At 46.1% G+C, this 17,285-nt stretch overlaps 3 protein-coding genes across 3 annotated transcripts; all 3 read left to right on the top strand.

Annotated features, from left to right (window-relative positions):
* Positions 1-6,013: 6,013 nt before the first annotated feature.
* On the top strand, positions 6,014-7,395 carry LOC124700545 (BTB/POZ and MATH domain-containing protein 1-like). Its single transcript, XM_047232651.1, has one exon. It carries the CDS (start codon positions 6,035-6,037, stop codon positions 7,145-7,147), a length of 1,113 nt encoding a protein of 370 aa, XP_047088607.1. The 5' UTR covers positions 6,014-6,034; the 3' UTR covers positions 7,148-7,395.
* A 3,005-nt stretch (positions 7,396-10,400) lies between these two features.
* LOC124700544 (BTB/POZ and MATH domain-containing protein 1-like) lies at positions 10,401-11,556 on the top strand. The gene has a single exon (XM_047232649.1). It carries the CDS (start codon positions 10,401-10,403, stop codon positions 11,502-11,504), a length of 1,104 nt encoding a protein of 367 aa, XP_047088605.1. The 3' UTR covers positions 11,505-11,556.
* A 4,307-nt stretch (positions 11,557-15,863) lies between these two features.
* On the top strand, positions 15,864-16,952 carry LOC124697439 (BTB/POZ and MATH domain-containing protein 2-like). The gene has a single exon (XM_047230030.1). It carries the CDS (start codon positions 15,864-15,866, stop codon positions 16,950-16,952), a length of 1,089 nt encoding a protein of 362 aa, XP_047085986.1.
* The last annotated feature ends 333 nt before the right edge of the window (positions 16,953-17,285 follow it).

Here is a 17,285-nt window from a genome sequence, read left to right as displayed (position 1 = left end):
CGCCACATATGTCCTCTTTTGAAAGTATTGATACTAGCCCAGATGCTTTGCCATGTATATGAACTCCCTTCTTTCAACTGGCAATTCAGAATGTCCCCGGATGGATAGTATTTTGCTCTCAGAACTGTAGCACAGAGAGAGTCTGGTACAGAGATCAATCTCCAAACCTGCTTTGCCAACATAGACAGGTTAAAACAGTGAAGGTCGCGGAAACCCATACCTCCCTGTTTTTTCGGCACACACATTTTCCACCAAGCAAACCAGTGCATATGTTTTTGCTGATCATCATCTCCCCACCAGAATTGGGATATTGCTGTTATTATCCCTTTAATAATCTGCTTGGGTAGTTTAAAAACAGACATCGCATATGCAGGTATGGCTTGGATTACGGCTTTAATGAGTGCCTCTTTCCCGCCAAAAGACATATTCTTCTCCTTCCATCCACTAAGGATTTTGCAGATTCTATCAATCAGATGCTGGAAGCAATCCGACCTATCCACCCCTACCAACGGAGGAAGGCCTAAATACTTATCAGTTATCGCTTCTGTTAGAATATTCAGAATACTGCAAACTTCGACTTTCATATCAATCTCAGTACAGGGACTAAAGAAAATACTTGATTTCGCCTCACTCACCAATTGACCCGAAGCAGCACAGTAATCATTCAAAACATTACAGAGACATGTAGCATTACCATGATCAGCCCTCATGAGGATAAGTGAATCATCCGCAAAAAGGAGATGCGACACTGCAGGTGCATTTCTACAAACCTTGACTCCAATTAAATTCCCCTCATTCTCCTCATACTTGAGCAGGCTAGATAGTCCTTCCGCACAGAGAAGAAACATATAAGGTGATAGAGGATCCCCTTGATGGAGTCCCCTTGACGGATAAATATAATCAGACAAATCATTATTCAGACGAACCTGGTACCTTACGGATGCAACCTACAAGCCATAATGAGCTCAACCCAAGTAGGATCAAACCCCAAACGAATCAGAATTCTCCTCAGAAAAGACCACTCCACTCTATCATATGCTTTGTGCATGTCCAACTTCACAGCACAAATTCCAAACTTACCCAACTTCTTATTTTTGATAGTATGGTAGCTCTCATACGCCACTAGTACATTGTCAGTAATGAGTCTGCCCGGGACAAAGGCACTTTGCGTGGTAGAGATAATATCTAGCAGAATATATTTGAGTCTCTGAGCAAGCAGTTTTGCAATCACCTTGTACACCACATTACATAAGCTAATAGGCCTGAATTGTGTTATCAGATCCGGGTTCTCCACCTTTGGAATAAGTACAATTGTGGTATTATTCCAGCCTTCTGGTATAACTCTGGAATTCACTGCTTGAAGAACCTCGTCAGTAAGATCCTCACCAATAATATGCCAGAAGTGTTTATAGAAAACAGCATGAAGCCCATCTAGGCCTGGGGCTTTTAGATCTCCAATATTAAACAGAGACTTTTTCACCTCATCTCTCGAATAAGGTGCTAGCAATTTTTCATTCATCTCAGGAGTAACAGATGGAAGGACTTTGTTCAAGACATTAGGATCACGATCATGTACCTCCGCAGTAAACAAAGTCTGGAAATAATTTCTAGCTATTCCCATAATTTGATCATGGTCTTCAATAACGTCTCCAGCTTCATTCTTCAAATATTTAATAAAATTCCGTTTACGGCGACCTGATGCAAAACGATGAAAAAGCGCCGTATTTTGGTCTCCGTGCTGGAGCCAGTTAACCCTGCCACGCTGTACCCAATAAAGTTCCTCTTGTTCCAACAGGTTTTCCATCTTGAGTTGTATCTCTCTCTGTTTAGAAATAGCCTCGTCCGACAGTGGACCAGACATGACTTGGTTCAATTCAGCTTGAAGCTCTCGCAGCCTTTTCCTTGGTCCTTTAAGTACATGTTTGTCCCAACTATGGAGTGCCTCATGCACCTCTGTCGTGTGATCACTAAGGGGAGCCTCCGCATGGATCAGTTTGGCTCTATCCCATGCCGTTTGAATGATAGATTCAACCGAATTCTCACACAACCAACGAGCCTCGAATCGGAGAGGTGATACCGCATGCTGCACCTGAATCCCATTTAGCCGTTCAATGTCAACAAGGATAGGGCGATGATCTGATTTACCAAAATCCTCATTAACCACTCCTACACTAGGGAACTGATGCGTGTAGTTGACACGTCCGTTGGGAACCCCAAGAGGAAGGTGTGATGCGCACAGCGGCAAGTTTCCCTCAGTAAGAAACCAAGGTTTAATCGAACCAGTAGGAGTCAAGAAGCACGTTGAAGGTTGATGGCGGCGGGATGTAGTGCGGCGCAACACCGGAGATTCCGGCGCCAACGTGGAACCCGCACAACACAACCAAAGTACTTTGCCCCAACGAAACAGTGAGGTTGTCAATCTCACCGGCTTGCTCGTAACAAAGGATTAACCGTTGTGTGGAAGATGATTGTTTGCAGAGAAAACAGTAAAATAAGTATTGCAGACAGATTTGTATTTCAAGTATTAAAGAATGGACCGGGGTCCACAGCTCACTAGAGGTGTCTCTCCCATAAGATAAAAGCATGTTGGGTGAACAAATTACAGTCGGGCAATTGACAAATAGAGAGGGCATAAGAATGCACATACATGATATGATAAGTATAGTGATATTTAATTGGGCATTACGACAAAGTACATAGACCGCCATCCAACTGCATCTATGCCTAAAAAGTCCACCTTCAGGTTATCATCCGAACCCCCTCCAGTATTAAGTTGCTAAACAACGGACAATTGCATTAAGTATGGTGCGTAATGTAATCAACAACTACATCCTCGGACATAGCGCCAATGTTTTATCCCTAGTGGCAACAAGCACAACACAACCTTAGAACTTTCGTCACATCGTCCCGGTGTCAATGCAGCATGAACCCACTATCGAGCATAAGTACTCCCTCTTGGAGTTAAAAGTAAAAACTTGGCCGAGCCTCTACTAGAAACGGAGAGCATGCAAGATCATAAACAACACATGTATAATAACTTGATAATTAACATGACATGGTATTCTCTATCCATCGGATCCCGACAAACACAACATATAGAATTACAGATAGATGATCTTGATCATGTTAGGCAGCTCACAAGATCCAACAATGAAGCACAATGAGGAGAAGACAACCATCTAGCTACCTGCTATGGACCCATAGTCCAGGGGTGAACTACTCACTCATCACTCCGAGGTGACCATGGCGGTGTAGAGTCCTCCGGGAGATGAATCCCCTCTCCGGCAGGGTGCCGGAGGAGATCTCAGAATCCCCCGAGATGGGATCGGCGGCGGCGGCGTCTCTGGAAGGTTTTCCGTATCGTGGTTTTTTCGCCTCAGGGGTTTCGCGACGGAGGCTTTAAGTAGGCGGAAGGGCAGAGTCGGGGGCCAGACGAGGGGCCCACACCACAGGGCGGCGCGGCCCCCCCTTGGCCGCGTCGCCTTGTGGTTTGGCCACCTCGTGGCCCCACTTCGTATGTTCTTCGGTCTTCTGGAAGCTCCGTGGAAAAATAGGCCCCTGGGTCTTCGTTTCGTCCAATTCCGAGAATATTTCGTTACTAGGATTTCGAAACCAAAAACAGCAGAAAACGAGAACTGGCACTTCGGCATCTTGTTAATAGGTTAGTTCCGTAAAATGCACGAATATGACATAAAGTGTGCATAAAACATGTAGGTATCATCAATAATGTGGCATAGAACATAAGAAATTATCGATACGTCGGAGACGTATCAGGAACATATCTGCCCATCTAGAATTACAAACCGCACGGTCCAGTCTTTCCCGGATCTTCCCTCTTCTCCAGGTGAAAATATCCCCCTCAAAACCCGTATCTTCCAACTCACATTCATTAAGAGCATCTCTGAATGCTTGCATACATCGTAGTGATCTGGAAGCACCTCCTTCTTTTTCATTTGAATAAAGAATTTCATTAAAATCACCCACCATAATCCAAGGAAGATCAAACTCTGCATGAAGGGATCAAATATAATCCCAAGACAGGTGTTTCTATCGCTGCTAGGTTCACCATAAAAGCCAGTAAAGCGCCATCCTGCCTCACCATTTTCATTAATACGGATGTCAATGAAATTCTGCTCCACCTCCTTAGACGTTACAGTAATCTCGTTATTCCAGAACAAGACTAAGCCTCCACTTCTGCCATCACTCTCAGCAACTAACATCTAATCAAACAGTAATCTCCGCTTCAAAGATTCTGCCTTAACTTTACACAAATGTGCCTCAGACATAAAAAAGCACATCTGGTTTTATTCGCGCCTGGAGAACCAGGAGCGCACGAACTGCCGAAGACTTACGCATTCCCCGGCAGTTCCAACATAAGAGTTTCATTGCGACCGGACAGACCCCTTGCTGGAGTCTGCCGATCCTACAGAGTTGTTTGAATTAGTCCCATCCTTCTTTGATCTCTTCTTTCTGTCCTTGTCAATGACTACACCCACAGTTGGAGGAGGTACAGGTACAATATCCATTGCCGTTGCTTGCGGGTCTCCTACCACACTGCCGATCGGAGGGTGCGTAAGATCATCTTTCTCTTGGTTGAAATCAAGTCCCCTCTTCGCCCAGAGAGATTGTTATCGCTAGCAGGCAGATCAGTATCTTTGTCTTTCATAGGATTTGTAGCAGTATCTTGTAGATCAGACCCACCACCACCATCAGTATTGTTCATAGCGTTAAACCTCCAGCTTATGTTTGCATCACGACCAAACAGGTCCCTCCCTCTACCAGATGGATCACGTCCACGGCCACTCCCAATAACTCTGCCACCCGCCATAAACCTTCCTTTCCAAGTATCAAAACCCGCTTTGATAAAATCCCCCCACTTGAGCTTCGATTCATCATGTTCCCCCGTACCGCACTCGGTATGGATATGACCAAGGAGGCCACAGAAACCACAAAACCTGGGTATCTTCTCATATTTCACTGCATAGAACTCCCGTTGTTTCTCCCGAGAAATAGTTACCACTCGAGCCAAAGGTAGGCGAACATCCAGGCGAACCCTAACACGGACAAAATTCCCAATCCCTTGCACATTGAGTTCAACAGAGATGCACTTGCCAACCTTCTTCTCCACCAAGTTCTTGATAAGGGATTCACTCCTGTAACCTATTGGGAGTTTGTGAATTTGAATCCATACATTGATAAAATTCAGATCGACTGATTCCGTTGGAGCCAAACCATCATACGCCTCAATCGATACGGCATTCTGTCGAAACAGCCACGGACCCCCTTGTTCTACCTTAAGCCAATCACCTAGACAAGAGCATTGCACGGAAAATAGCTTGTCTTCCAATGGAGTGAATATGATCTCTTGGGCCGGACTCCAAGCCACACGCATGTGCTGCTCAAAGGTCTGGGGACTAAAACTATTTGCCGTGTGAATTCTGGCTAAAGCCGTCCACTTCATACCTTGTTTCGGAACACCTTCCTCATCCTCAAACACGAGATCATCAATCTCGTCCTCGTCTATCCCGAGCCGCATCAGCATATCATCCAGATTGTTGTCCATCTTCTTCGGTCCCGACCCGCTGGCCGAGTCCGTAGCACTTGCCTGAGGAGACGCCATGCTCCTCCGTCAAGGTCCCGACGGCCCCCAGAGGATCGCGCCTAGGTTGATGGAGGGAGAGAAGACTTCCCGCTGGCGGAGTACCGACGAAGAAGGCGGAAACCCTAGTCGCCAGGCAATCGCCTGTCTCCTAGGTCAGAAGCCCGAACCGGTACGAGGAACAAGATAATGTGAAGATAATGTGAACGAGAATTGTCGAAAGTTTCCCTTTTCCAATTCATTTTGAGGGACCCGTCTTCTCTGTATTGGCCCATTCACAGCCCACACAAGAGTCCACTTCCTTTCTTAGTCCAGTCGTTCCTTAGCCTCACTGATACACTTCCCAAAGGCCAAACCCTCGCCGCCGCCGGCCGCCGGCCGCCCCCTCTTCCTCCATCCCACCGGCGACCTGCCCAGCCGTTCACGCCGTACGTCATGCCAACGTTCTCGCCTGTAGCCGGAGACGCCCCCTCTTCCGGATCCGCTTCCTCCATTGTCGCTGGCGCAGTGAGCGGCTACCACTCGCTGAAGATCGTCGGCTATTCGCGCACCAAGGAGCTCCCAAACGGCCAGCATATCGAATCCCGCCCGTTCCGGGTGGGAGGCCGCACATGGCGTGTGCGCTACTGGCCCAACGGGTGGAAATCCAACAGCATCGATTTCATATCCTTCTTTCTCAGACTTGGTGATACTCTTGCCGAAGGCGAGACCGTGAAGGCACAATATAAGTTCAGCTTACTCGACCAACATGGGAAGCCGGTGCCGGCTTATACCAAGACGGGCAGAATCCGTGACTTTTCCGTGGATGAACAATCTTGGGGATTTAACAAGTTTATCACAAGGGAGGCATTGGAGAAATCAGAGCATCTCAAGGACGATTCCTTCAGTGTCAAGGTCGATGTAATTGTCATGGGTGACTTCCACACGCAGGACACGCCATCCATCGTGCTGCCACCGTCTGACATGCACCGGCACTTCGGTGATCTCCTGTCGAGCAAGGTGGGTGTCGATGTTGAATTCCGGGTTGGCGGGGAGACATTCTCTGCGCACCGGTCCGTGCTCGCTGCGCGGTCTCCGGTCTTCAGAGCACAGTTCTATGGCCCCATGAAGGAGGGAACCACCACAGAGGCCATATGCATAGATGACATTGAGGCACACGTCTTTAATGCTCTGCTTTCCTTCATCTACACAGATGCGTTTCCAGATATTATGCAAGAAGAAGAATATGCCATGGCTCAGCATCTGCTTGTTGCTGCGGACAAGTATGATCTGGACAGGCTGAAGCTGATTTGTGAAGATAAGTTGAGCAGTGGTATCAGTACGAGCTCTGTGGCGGCCTTCTTGGCGTTGGCGGATCAGCACCACTGCCATGACCTTAAGGCGGCATGCTTGGAGTTTCTCAGCTCGCCGACGAATCTGGTTGCAGCCATGGAGTCTGAAGGTTTTGAGTTCTTAACTAAGAGCTGCCCTGGTGTTATGAAGGATCTCCTAATGTCCCAGGTTGTTCCTACTTTACTTGGGAAAAGAAAATCAAGTGCATCAACGTGAGGTTTCAGTCCTGATGTGATCTGCAATCATCGACGAAGTTAGTAAAAGACCCTACATGCTTTCTAATGCTAGTATTAGTAGATTTATGTGTAGTTTGGTTCTCACAAGGATGCGATGTTGTTGCTCCTTTTTGTTTGGTCATCGTATCCTTCGCTGAGAATTATTATTAACGGTTTTACAAGTCATGTGCAAACCAAGAACCATGTATGCTAATTAGTGAAGTTTATAAGACTTTAAACTAGTTGCCATTTACATTTTTTCCAGTTCCTGTCTCATATCTGTAGCAATCGCTGCAAGCATTGTGACACTGTTTATTTAGCAGGTTCAGAGAGGCTGTGACTTGTCGAAATGCTCGTTTGGGATCCAGTGAAAAAAATTGTTGGCCTTTTAGGGATTACAAATTTCTTATGGCTGCAGTTCGCTTTAATGGTTCTGACATAGTATCGTCTGCTGAGGTAGTGATCGTATGAAAAGGTTGAAGCTTGGCCTCTAGTATTTTCATGCAAGGCTATGCTCCTTTATTTCTCTCTCTTCTGATTTTGCAACCTGAAGCTCTTTTTTCCTGTCTTCTATTTGAAGTTTTGTTCTCGAATTAAGGAGCTCAAGGAGACCCCAACAATTGTAGTTCCAAAAGTAGAAATGCTCATGCCTAGATATTTGGTACTTGCTTAGAAATTCATTTTAGACAACTTTCTGCTTGAAACAAACACAAGCTTATTGTGCTCCCCAGTGTCCAGTAAAAATGTCTTGTTTAGATGAGTGTGTCATATTATTCTAGTTACTTCAGTTTTATAGTGCGTTGGTATTTTTTAGTTTGCATATTCACTGTACATGCTGAACATTCTTCTTCTAGTATAATTTCCCTGCAATTCCGGCAGCTAGAGCTGTTCTTGAGCTCCGGGACTGTCTTCTACTGGTCGCTTCACCCATTGCTTGCTGGAACACTGAACATTACGGTTTCACAAGTTATGTGCAAACCAAGAACCATGTATGCTAATTAAGTAGTTAGTGAAGTTTATAAGACTTTAAACTAGTTTTGCTTTACATTTTTTCCAGTGCCTGTCTCATTTCTCTAGCAATCGCTGCGAGCATTGTGGTGCTTCTGAGTTTAATACAGGACACTGTAATTAGCAGGTTCAGAGAGGCCGTGACTTGTTGAAATGCTCGTTTGGGATCCAGCGAAAAAAAAATGTTGGCCTTGTAGAGATCACATTTATTTATGGTTGCAGTTTGTTTTAATGATTCTTAGATAGGATTGTCTGCTGAGGCAGTGACCGTATGAAGGTTGCGAAGTTTGGCCTCGAGTATTTTCATGCAAGGATTGCTGATTTTGTAACCTGAAGATCTTTTTCCTGTCTTGTATTTGAACTTTTGTTTTCGAAAAGTCCCCAGTTTCATTGATGAAACCGTACTACTACTTGCAGCAGTAAAAATGCTCATGCCTAGATATTAGTAGTTTGCTTAGAAATTCATTTTAGACAACCTTCCGCTTGAAACAAAAACAAGCTAATTGTGCTTCCCAGTGTGGTGTAAAAAGAGTCTGATTTAGATTAGTGTGTCATAGTTCCTTTACAGTTTTCACACTGCATTGTTTATTTTTTTAGTTTGCATATTCAATGTACATGCTCCACATTCTTCTACTCCCTGTGCTTCCGGCAGCTAGCTGCTCTTGAGCTCCGGGACTTGTCACTTTACCAATTGTCTGCTGGAATACTGAATTTGGTAAACTTTGAACGACGACGACCATGGATTCCAGTTATGATGGATACATATTTAAATGGGTAAATTACATCACTTAACAAATCATGCCCTACAGCTACAGCGTCGCAGATCATTTCTCCCTCGTCGCCAAGCTACAAATCGGCCCATCAACATCCACTCTATCGGCCCATTAATATCCACACAAGAGTCCAGTTGGAGTAAATGACAAAAAACTACCACAATTGAGGCAGTCGTGTCACGAAACTACCAAAAATATTCGTTTTGTCACATGACTACCACAATTGAGGTACTCTCGTGACGAAGAGCACTGATTTTCTAATTTGCTAGTCTTAATCGAGTTTTTGGCAGCTGGGACCCAATGTCAGGTCCTACGTGGCAAAAATAAATAACTTATTTCTCGTAAATTTACAGAATACCCCTATTCTCCTTTTCCCAAAAGCCATCAAGTCCAGCTCGTCGTCTTCATCATCCCCTGGCCGGAGCCGTCGGCTGTGCCCGTCATGCCTCGAGCCGTGCACTTGGCTGTGCTCGCTCGCCACCGCGCCGCTGTGTGCCTGCCCGCCGTGCACTCTGCACCGCCGTCGCGCGCCATGCCTGCAATTCTGCCAGCCGTGCAAGCTCGCCGCCGCGCGCCCCGCCCCGCCGTGCACGCTCGTCCAGGACGGTGTCGGCCACGGTGAACATGCACACCGGCGTGTCGTCCAGGACGGTGTCGGCCACGCGGCACTTGCGGACGCCGGTGTCGAGCGCCACGTCGTCGCCGCGCGCCACCACGGACACGTTGTACTGTCCCGACGCCGTGGAGGCCAGCGTGCGGAGCGGGCGGGCCGCCTACTTGAGCAGCTTGAGCGATGCCCTGGGGATGTAGGACGGCACCGCGTGGTACAGCAGCAGCGCGACGAGGCCCTTGAACTCGATGAGCGCGGAGATCTCGAGCACCGCAAAGTCGTACTGCGTTTGCTTGAGGGCCTTGGTGACGGTGGCGTCGTACGTGTCGTCGGCGGCCGGCGGCGGCCTTGAATAGAGTGTGTCGGCCGGGGAACGGGAGATCGACGGGGACGGGCCCTAGTGGCGGCGTGCGGCAGGGAGGAAGGCGAGGTCGACGATGGAGGAGCTGGTACACGAGCGGCGGCCGGGGACAAGGAAGACGTTGATGGGCTTGATTGCTTTTAGGAAAGGGAAGATAGGGGGTGTTCTGTAAAATTAGCAGAAACAAATCATTGGTTTTTGCCACGTGAGACCTGACAGTGGGTCCCAGCTACTAGAAACTGGATTAAGATTCGCAAATTGAAAAATTAGTGCTCTTCGTCACGAACATGTTCCAATAGTGGTAGTCATGTGACAAAACGATCACGTTTGGTAGTTATGTGACACGATTGCCTCAATTGTGGTAGTTTTTTGTCATTTACTCGTCCAGTTGCTTTCTTCGTCTAGTCGTTCCTTGGCTACATCTCTCCCAGAGACCAAACCCTTCCGCCGCCCCCTTCCTTCCTCCCCACCGGCGATCTGCGCAGCGTTCACGCAGTACACCATGGCGACCTCCTTTCGTATCGCCGGCGAGGGCCTCCCCACCGGATCCGCCTCCTCCATCATCGCCGGCGCCGTGAGCGGCTACCATCTGCTCAAGATCGTTGGTTACTCGCGCACCAAGGAGGTCCCTAATGGCAAGGGCATCGACTCTTGCCCGTTCGAGGCTGGAGGCCGCACATGGCATGTTCGTTACTATCCCAACGGGGACTCCAAGAATGTGGATTGCATATCCCTCTATCTCACACTCGATGATACCGTTGCCAAAGCCGAGGCCGTGAAGGCACAAGTTAAATTCAGCTTACTCGACCAACATGGGAAGCCTGTGCCGGCGTATACCAAGACTACCGCGATCAGAGACTTTTCCGTGGGTAACAACTGCTGGGGATTTGACAAGTTTATGGGAAGGGAGGCATTGGAGAAATCAGAGCATCTCAAGGACGATTCCTTCACTGTCAAGGTCGATGTTACTGTCATGGGAGAGTGCCACGCGCAGGAGACCTCATCCATCGTGGTGCCACCGTCTCACATGCACCGGCTCTTTGGGGATCTCCTGTCGAGCAAGACAGGCATCGACGTTGAATTCCGAGTCGGCGGGGAGATGTTCTCGGCGCACCGATTAGTGCTCGCAGCGTGGTCTCCAGTTTTCAGAGCACAGTTTTATGGCCCGATGAAGGAGGGAACCACCAGAGAGGCCATATGCATAGATGACATGGAGGCAGAAGTGTTTAAGGCTCTGCTTTCCTTCATGTACACGGATGCGTTGCCGGATATGAAGCAAGAAGAAGAATATGCTATGACTCTGAATTTGCTTGTTGCAGCAGACAGGTATGATTTGGAGAGGCTGAAGCTCCTTTGTGAAGATAAGTTGTGCAATCATATCAACACGAGCTCCGTGTCGACCATCTTGGCATTGGCGGAGCAGCACCACTGCCATGGTCTTAAGGCAGCATGCATGGAGTTCCTCAGCTCACCGGTGAATCTGGATGAGGCCATGGAGTCTGAAGGTTTTGATGTTTTAGCCAAGAGCTTCCCTGGTGTTATGAAGGATCTCCTCAGGTCCCAGATTGTTCCTAGTTTACTTGGGAAAAGAAAGCCAAGGGAATGAACATGCGGTTTCAGTCATGATGTGACCTGCAGTCACCGGTCCAAGAAGTTAGTAAAAGACCCTACATGCTATCTAATGCTAGTATTGGTAGATTTATGTGTAGTTTGGTTCTCGCAAGGATGCGATGTCCGTTGCTCCTTTTTTGTTTGGTCGTCGAATCCTACGCGGAGAATTACTATTAATGGTTTCACAATCTATGTGCAAACCTAGAACCATGTATGCTAATTAGTGAACATTTAGTTCACTACTTTTAACGCTTTCAACTACGTAGCATATTACCCAGAGCTCGTCTCATTGCTCGGTAACAACCGCTGCGAGCATTAGGCTGCTTCCTGTTTTCATGCACCTCCTGTTCACTACAAGGCACTGTTTATTTAGTAGGTTCAGATAGACCATGACTTGTTTAAATGCTGGGTTGGATACAGTGAAAAATGCTGGCCTTGTTATTTGTCAGGATTACAAATATTTGCGGCTGCAGTTTGTTGTGACGATATTCTGACATAGTGTTGGCTGCTGGTGTAGTGATCCTATAAAGGTTATGAAGTTTGGCCGCATGTATATTCATGTAAGGCTATGATCCCCTTCTTTTCTTTTGCTGTTTTGTAACCAGAAGCTGTTATGTCTTTACTATATTGGATGTTTTATTTTGGAATTAAGGAGCTCAAAGAGCCCTGAGTTTTTCATTGATAAAAGGACAGTAGTTTCAGAAGTGGAAAATGTTCAGCATGTTTACATCCCTAGATATTGGTACTTGCTTAGAAATTCATTTTGGATAACCTTCTGCTTGAAATAAACATAGTCTTATTGTGCTCCCCATGTTGAGTAAAGGTTCCACAAACTTGACTGATTTAGATGAGTGTGTCATAGTTCCTAGTTACCACAGTTTTTACATTGCATTGGAACTTTTTGGTTTGAATATTCATTGTACTCCCTCGGTCCTATGAAAGTTGTCTTAACTTTGTCTAAAATTATGTGTTGCTACTATTTAGTGTCTACATACATCTAAATTTTGGCAAAGTTAAGACATGTTTCATGGAATGGAGGGAGTACATGCTTAACATTTTTCTAGTATAGACTCCCTTCTCTTCTGGCAGCTAGAGCTGTTCTTGAGCTCCAGGACTGTCTACTTGTCATTTACTCATTGCTTGCTGGAATACTCAATTTGCTGTGAACAGGCCTTAAACTTGGAACGATGGACGACCATGGATTCCAGTTAATGGGTAAATTACAACGCTTAACGAAACATGCCCTACACTGTAGTCGATGATGTAACAGGTATCTCACGCGATCTATAACTTCTGGCCTATTTTGACTTCATGTGTATCCATTGTTCCTTATGCCCGGCATAAGGAACTCGTTTTGTCTTTAGTAGTTGGAATAACTGCATTACTCGCTTAATCTTGAGCTAGAGCATCAAAATTTGCGGATGATTCATCTCTTGTACGAAATTCATTAGCATGCATTTAGGGATGTTGAAAAGGAACAATAAATAGAAAAGAAAATAGAAGTGTGAAATGGATATGTGATGGTTTTCTCCTGTACATGTCAGCAATTCTTGAGGTATGCTCTCGTATGAAATTACAGCAATGCTTGTTCCTAGCTGTTACTAGGGTCTTTTATTGCTCTAGGTTTAGACAATGACTCCGACGTCATACACAGTTTCCTCCCAGTGTCAGATGATAATGCAGCAGGAGAAACATTTTCTAGCCATGCAATATAGAACGTGTTTCCTGGTAGTTGATTGTGAACAAAGAGAAAAGGACATATCTGAAAGACTGTTATATTCAGCTGAATCAATGCATGTATTCCTCCTCGTGGGATTTCATATATATATAGAGATTACACAAGGGGATTCAGATAGAGATGTCAGTATGCGCTAGCTAGCCTTATCTAAATACAGTTGAGATCCAACTATCTAGCAGCGCATGCAAAGTGCGGTAGACTTGCTTTAGAAGCGGAGACTCGGCAGAGATAGCGTCGTCAGGTACGTCAGTATGTTGCATGTCTAACAATATCCTTAAAAGTGGAGCCAAATATGAACGAGTATTATTGTTGAATATTTTCCCTTTCCTGGTAAGTACAAATCGAAGTTTTGTCTCAATGGGAACACGGAGTTACCGCATGTAAAATTCGTAGTCTGCAGCGGAGTCCAGTTCATTTCTCCACCGTCTTCGGTCTTCGGAGCAGAGTTCTTTGGGCCGACGAAGGAGGGGACCACGAGGGCAGCCATACAAATTGATGACATGGAGGCAGAAGTGTTCAACGCTATGCTGACTTTTATGTACACGGATTCACTGCCTGATATGGATCAAGGAGAAGAATATGCCATGGCTCAACATCTGCTTGTTGCAGCTGACAGGTACGGCTTGGACAGGCTAAAGCTTATTTGTGAAGATAAGTTGGGAAGTAGTATTGACACGAGTTCCGTGGCGACCATCTTTGCATTGGCGGATCAGTACAACTGTCGTGTTCTTAAGGCGGCATGCTTGGAGTTCCTCGGCTCACTGACCATTCTGGATGAGGCGACTCTGAAGGTTTGGAGTTATTAACCAAGATCTGCCCTCCTTTTATAATGGATTTCCTCAGGTCCCTGGTTATTCCTTGTTTACTTGGGAAATGGAAATCAAGAGCATGAACATGAAGTTTCAGCCATCATTTTATTTGCAATCATCTTTCCAGAAAGAGCCTGAAGACCCTGAATTCTATCTAATGGTAGTAACCCCAAGTATTTTTTTCTGTCTTGTATTTTAACTTTTGTTTTCGAATCAAGGAGCTCAAGCAGCCCCCAGATTCATTGATAAAACAACAGTAGGTCCAAAATTTAAAAAAATGTCCAGTTGTTTGCATGCCTAGATAATAGTACTTGCTGACAAATTCATCTTAGATGACCTTCTGCCTGTCAGATTCTAGATGAGTGCCATAGGCTCATAGGTCTTAGTTACCACACTGCTCACATTGCATTGGATATATTTTAGTTTGAATACTCAAATTGTTATGAAGATACCTTAAACTTGGAACGACCGATGACCATAGACACCAGTAATTTTTTTTTAAACGGAAGCAAATTGATACCAGTTGTGATGGAATCGAAGGAACCATTGTGTGTTCAATGGAGCATCCCCTCATCGTGCCGATTTAGTGAATTTCGTTCTTGGTGAGGAAAAGCTCTAGGGGCCGGCTTGCAAGCCTATTTTCACACCCAGGAGAAGAAAATGGGTAGTTCCGTTGCCTGGGTTGCACGGGATATTTCCCTTTAACTCCCCACTCCACTCCCCTCACCTCCCAAACCCCCACTCCCTCACCCCATTCGGTGTTGGCCTGCATGTCTGGCGCTCCTCCGCCTCCATTTTGTGTACTTCGGTTGTCTGTAATGTCCATTGCTCCTCTTTTTCTTGTTTGGTCGCCGTATCCTTATTGATGAATAATTAAGGGTTTGACAAGCTATGTGCAAAGCATGAACCTTGTGCTAATTAGTGAAGAGTTTGTTCAGAACTTATTAGACTGTCAACTAGTTGCTTTGTATTTTGCCAAGTTCCTGTTGCTCTGTAACAGTTGTTGCAGGCCTTGCGCTTTTTCCTGAATTCATGGATCCTCTGTTCATCACACAAGGAAGTGTTTATTTGGTAGTTTCAAGCAGAAATGGACTTGTTGAAATGTTGGATTGGGATCCTCTGAAGAAGTGTTGGCCTTCTTCTCTTCTTACAAATTTCTTTATTGCTGCAGTTTTTACTTTTTAGTGACGATATTGTGAGTTCTGACACAGTAGCGGGCTAGTGGCTGCTGAGGCCGTGATCTTATGAAGGTTGTGATGTGTGAAGTTTGGCTTCAAGTACTTTCAGTACAAGGTGGTGGCCTCATTATTTTCCTTTTCAAATTGTGTAACCTGAACCTTTTTTTCTTCTATCGTAGTATCTGAAGTTCTTTTTTCCGAATTATCTACACCGTGGATAGATTGGTCGAGCTGTAGCTGGGCTGGTCTGGCGGGGAGCAAAGGCAGTACAAAAACTGATCGATTCGATTATTTTAAAATTTTCTGCCCAGCCGCAGGTTATACGCTCACGATCTGGAGACTTAGACGGTTAGACCAGGTATTCGATTTTGCTTTCGATCCGGAGACTGAGACCAGTTGCCGGACGAAGGATTCACAATCGGTAGCGCCTCGTCCCAGCCCCTTAGATTTATTTAAATCGACTGATACTCCCTATATAATGTAGATCCCAATTGCTTTTAGATCGGATGCTTCTGGTATCATGCAGGATCAACCATCATAATCGCCAATCCAAACTTTATCTGCAGCGGAGTTTATACAAAACCGTTGGCGTTCCGCGATACGGGAGCCACCGTGACCGATTGTCAACCATGCCGACCTCCTCCAATGGTTCCGCCTCCTCCATCGTCGCCGGCACCATAAGCGGCTACCACACGCTCAAGATCAGTTGCTACTTGCGCACCAAGCAGGAGACCCCCAATGGACAGCACATCGACTCTCGTCCGTTCCAGGTGGGAGGCTGCAAATGGCGTGTTCGTTACTATCCCAACGGGAACAAGTCCAAGGACATTGATTTCATATCCTTGTATCTCTCACTCGATGATACCCTTGCCGAAGGTGAGACCGTGAAGGCAGGAATTAACTTTAGCCTACTTGACAAAGATGGGAAGCCAGTGCCGTCATATACGTTCTTGACTACCGAGACAAGAGACTTCTCCGTGGGTCGTACATGTTGGGGACTTGAAAGGTTTATCGAAAGGGCTGAGTTGGAGAAATCAGAACATCTAAAAGAGGATTCCTTCACTGTCAAGGTCGATGTTACTATCATGGGCCAGTGCCGCGCGCTGGAGACTCCGCTCATCGTGGTGCCACCGTCTGACATGCACCGGCACTTCGGGGATCTCCTGTCGAGCAAGGCGGGCGTTGATGTTGAGTTCCGAGTCGGCGGGGAGACCTTCTCAGCCCACCGGTCGGTCCTAGCTGCGCGGTCTCCGGTCTTCAGAGCTCAGCTCTTTGGCCCAATGAAGGAGAGCACTACAGCAAGTGCCATAGGCATAGACGACATGGAGGCACAAGTGTTTAACGCTCTGCTTTCCTTCATGTACACCGATGAGTTGCCAGACATGAAGCAAGAAGAAGAATACGCCATGGCTCAACATCTGCTTGTTGCTGCGGATAGGTATGATCTGGACAGGCTGAAGCTGATTTGTGAAGATATGTTGACAACTCGTATCGATATGAGCTCCGTGGCGACTATCTTGACATTGGCGGATCAGCACCACTGTCCTGAGCTTAAGGAGGCATGCCTCGTGTTCCTCAGCGAGCCAGCCAATCTGGATCAGGCTATAGAGTCTGTAGGTTTCGAGTTATTAACCAAAACCTGCCCCGGTGTTATAAAGGATTTCCTCAAATCCCAGGTTATTCCTAGTTTACTTGGGAAAAGGAAATCAAGGACATGAAAATGAAGTTTCAATCATCATGTTACTTGCAATCATCAGTACAGGAAGTTACTGAAGACCCTGAATGCTATCTAATGCTATTATAGATATTATGTGTAGTTTAGTTCTCTCAAAGATGCGATGTACGTTGCTCCTTTTTTGTTTGGTCGTCAGATCCTTCATGGGGTGGAGATGCATGATTGCTTGCTTCTGATGGCTAGTGATGATGATGAACTTGTGATGTATATTTTGGTGGTAGCTATGGATTTAAAACTGCTTATGGTCTGTAAGTATGATGAGGTGATATATACTAACCCCTCATCTGATGAAGACTTTGCGGTGGAAGGATGACAC

This window comes from Lolium rigidum, chromosome 3 (assembly GCF_022539505.1).
Source record: "Lolium rigidum isolate FL_2022 chromosome 3, APGP_CSIRO_Lrig_0.1, whole genome shotgun sequence".
NCBI lineage: Eukaryota > Viridiplantae > Streptophyta > Magnoliopsida > Poales > Poaceae > Lolium > Lolium rigidum.
The sequence above is the reverse complement of the archived record's forward strand: the minus strand, read 5'-3'. Positions and strand labels throughout refer to the sequence as shown.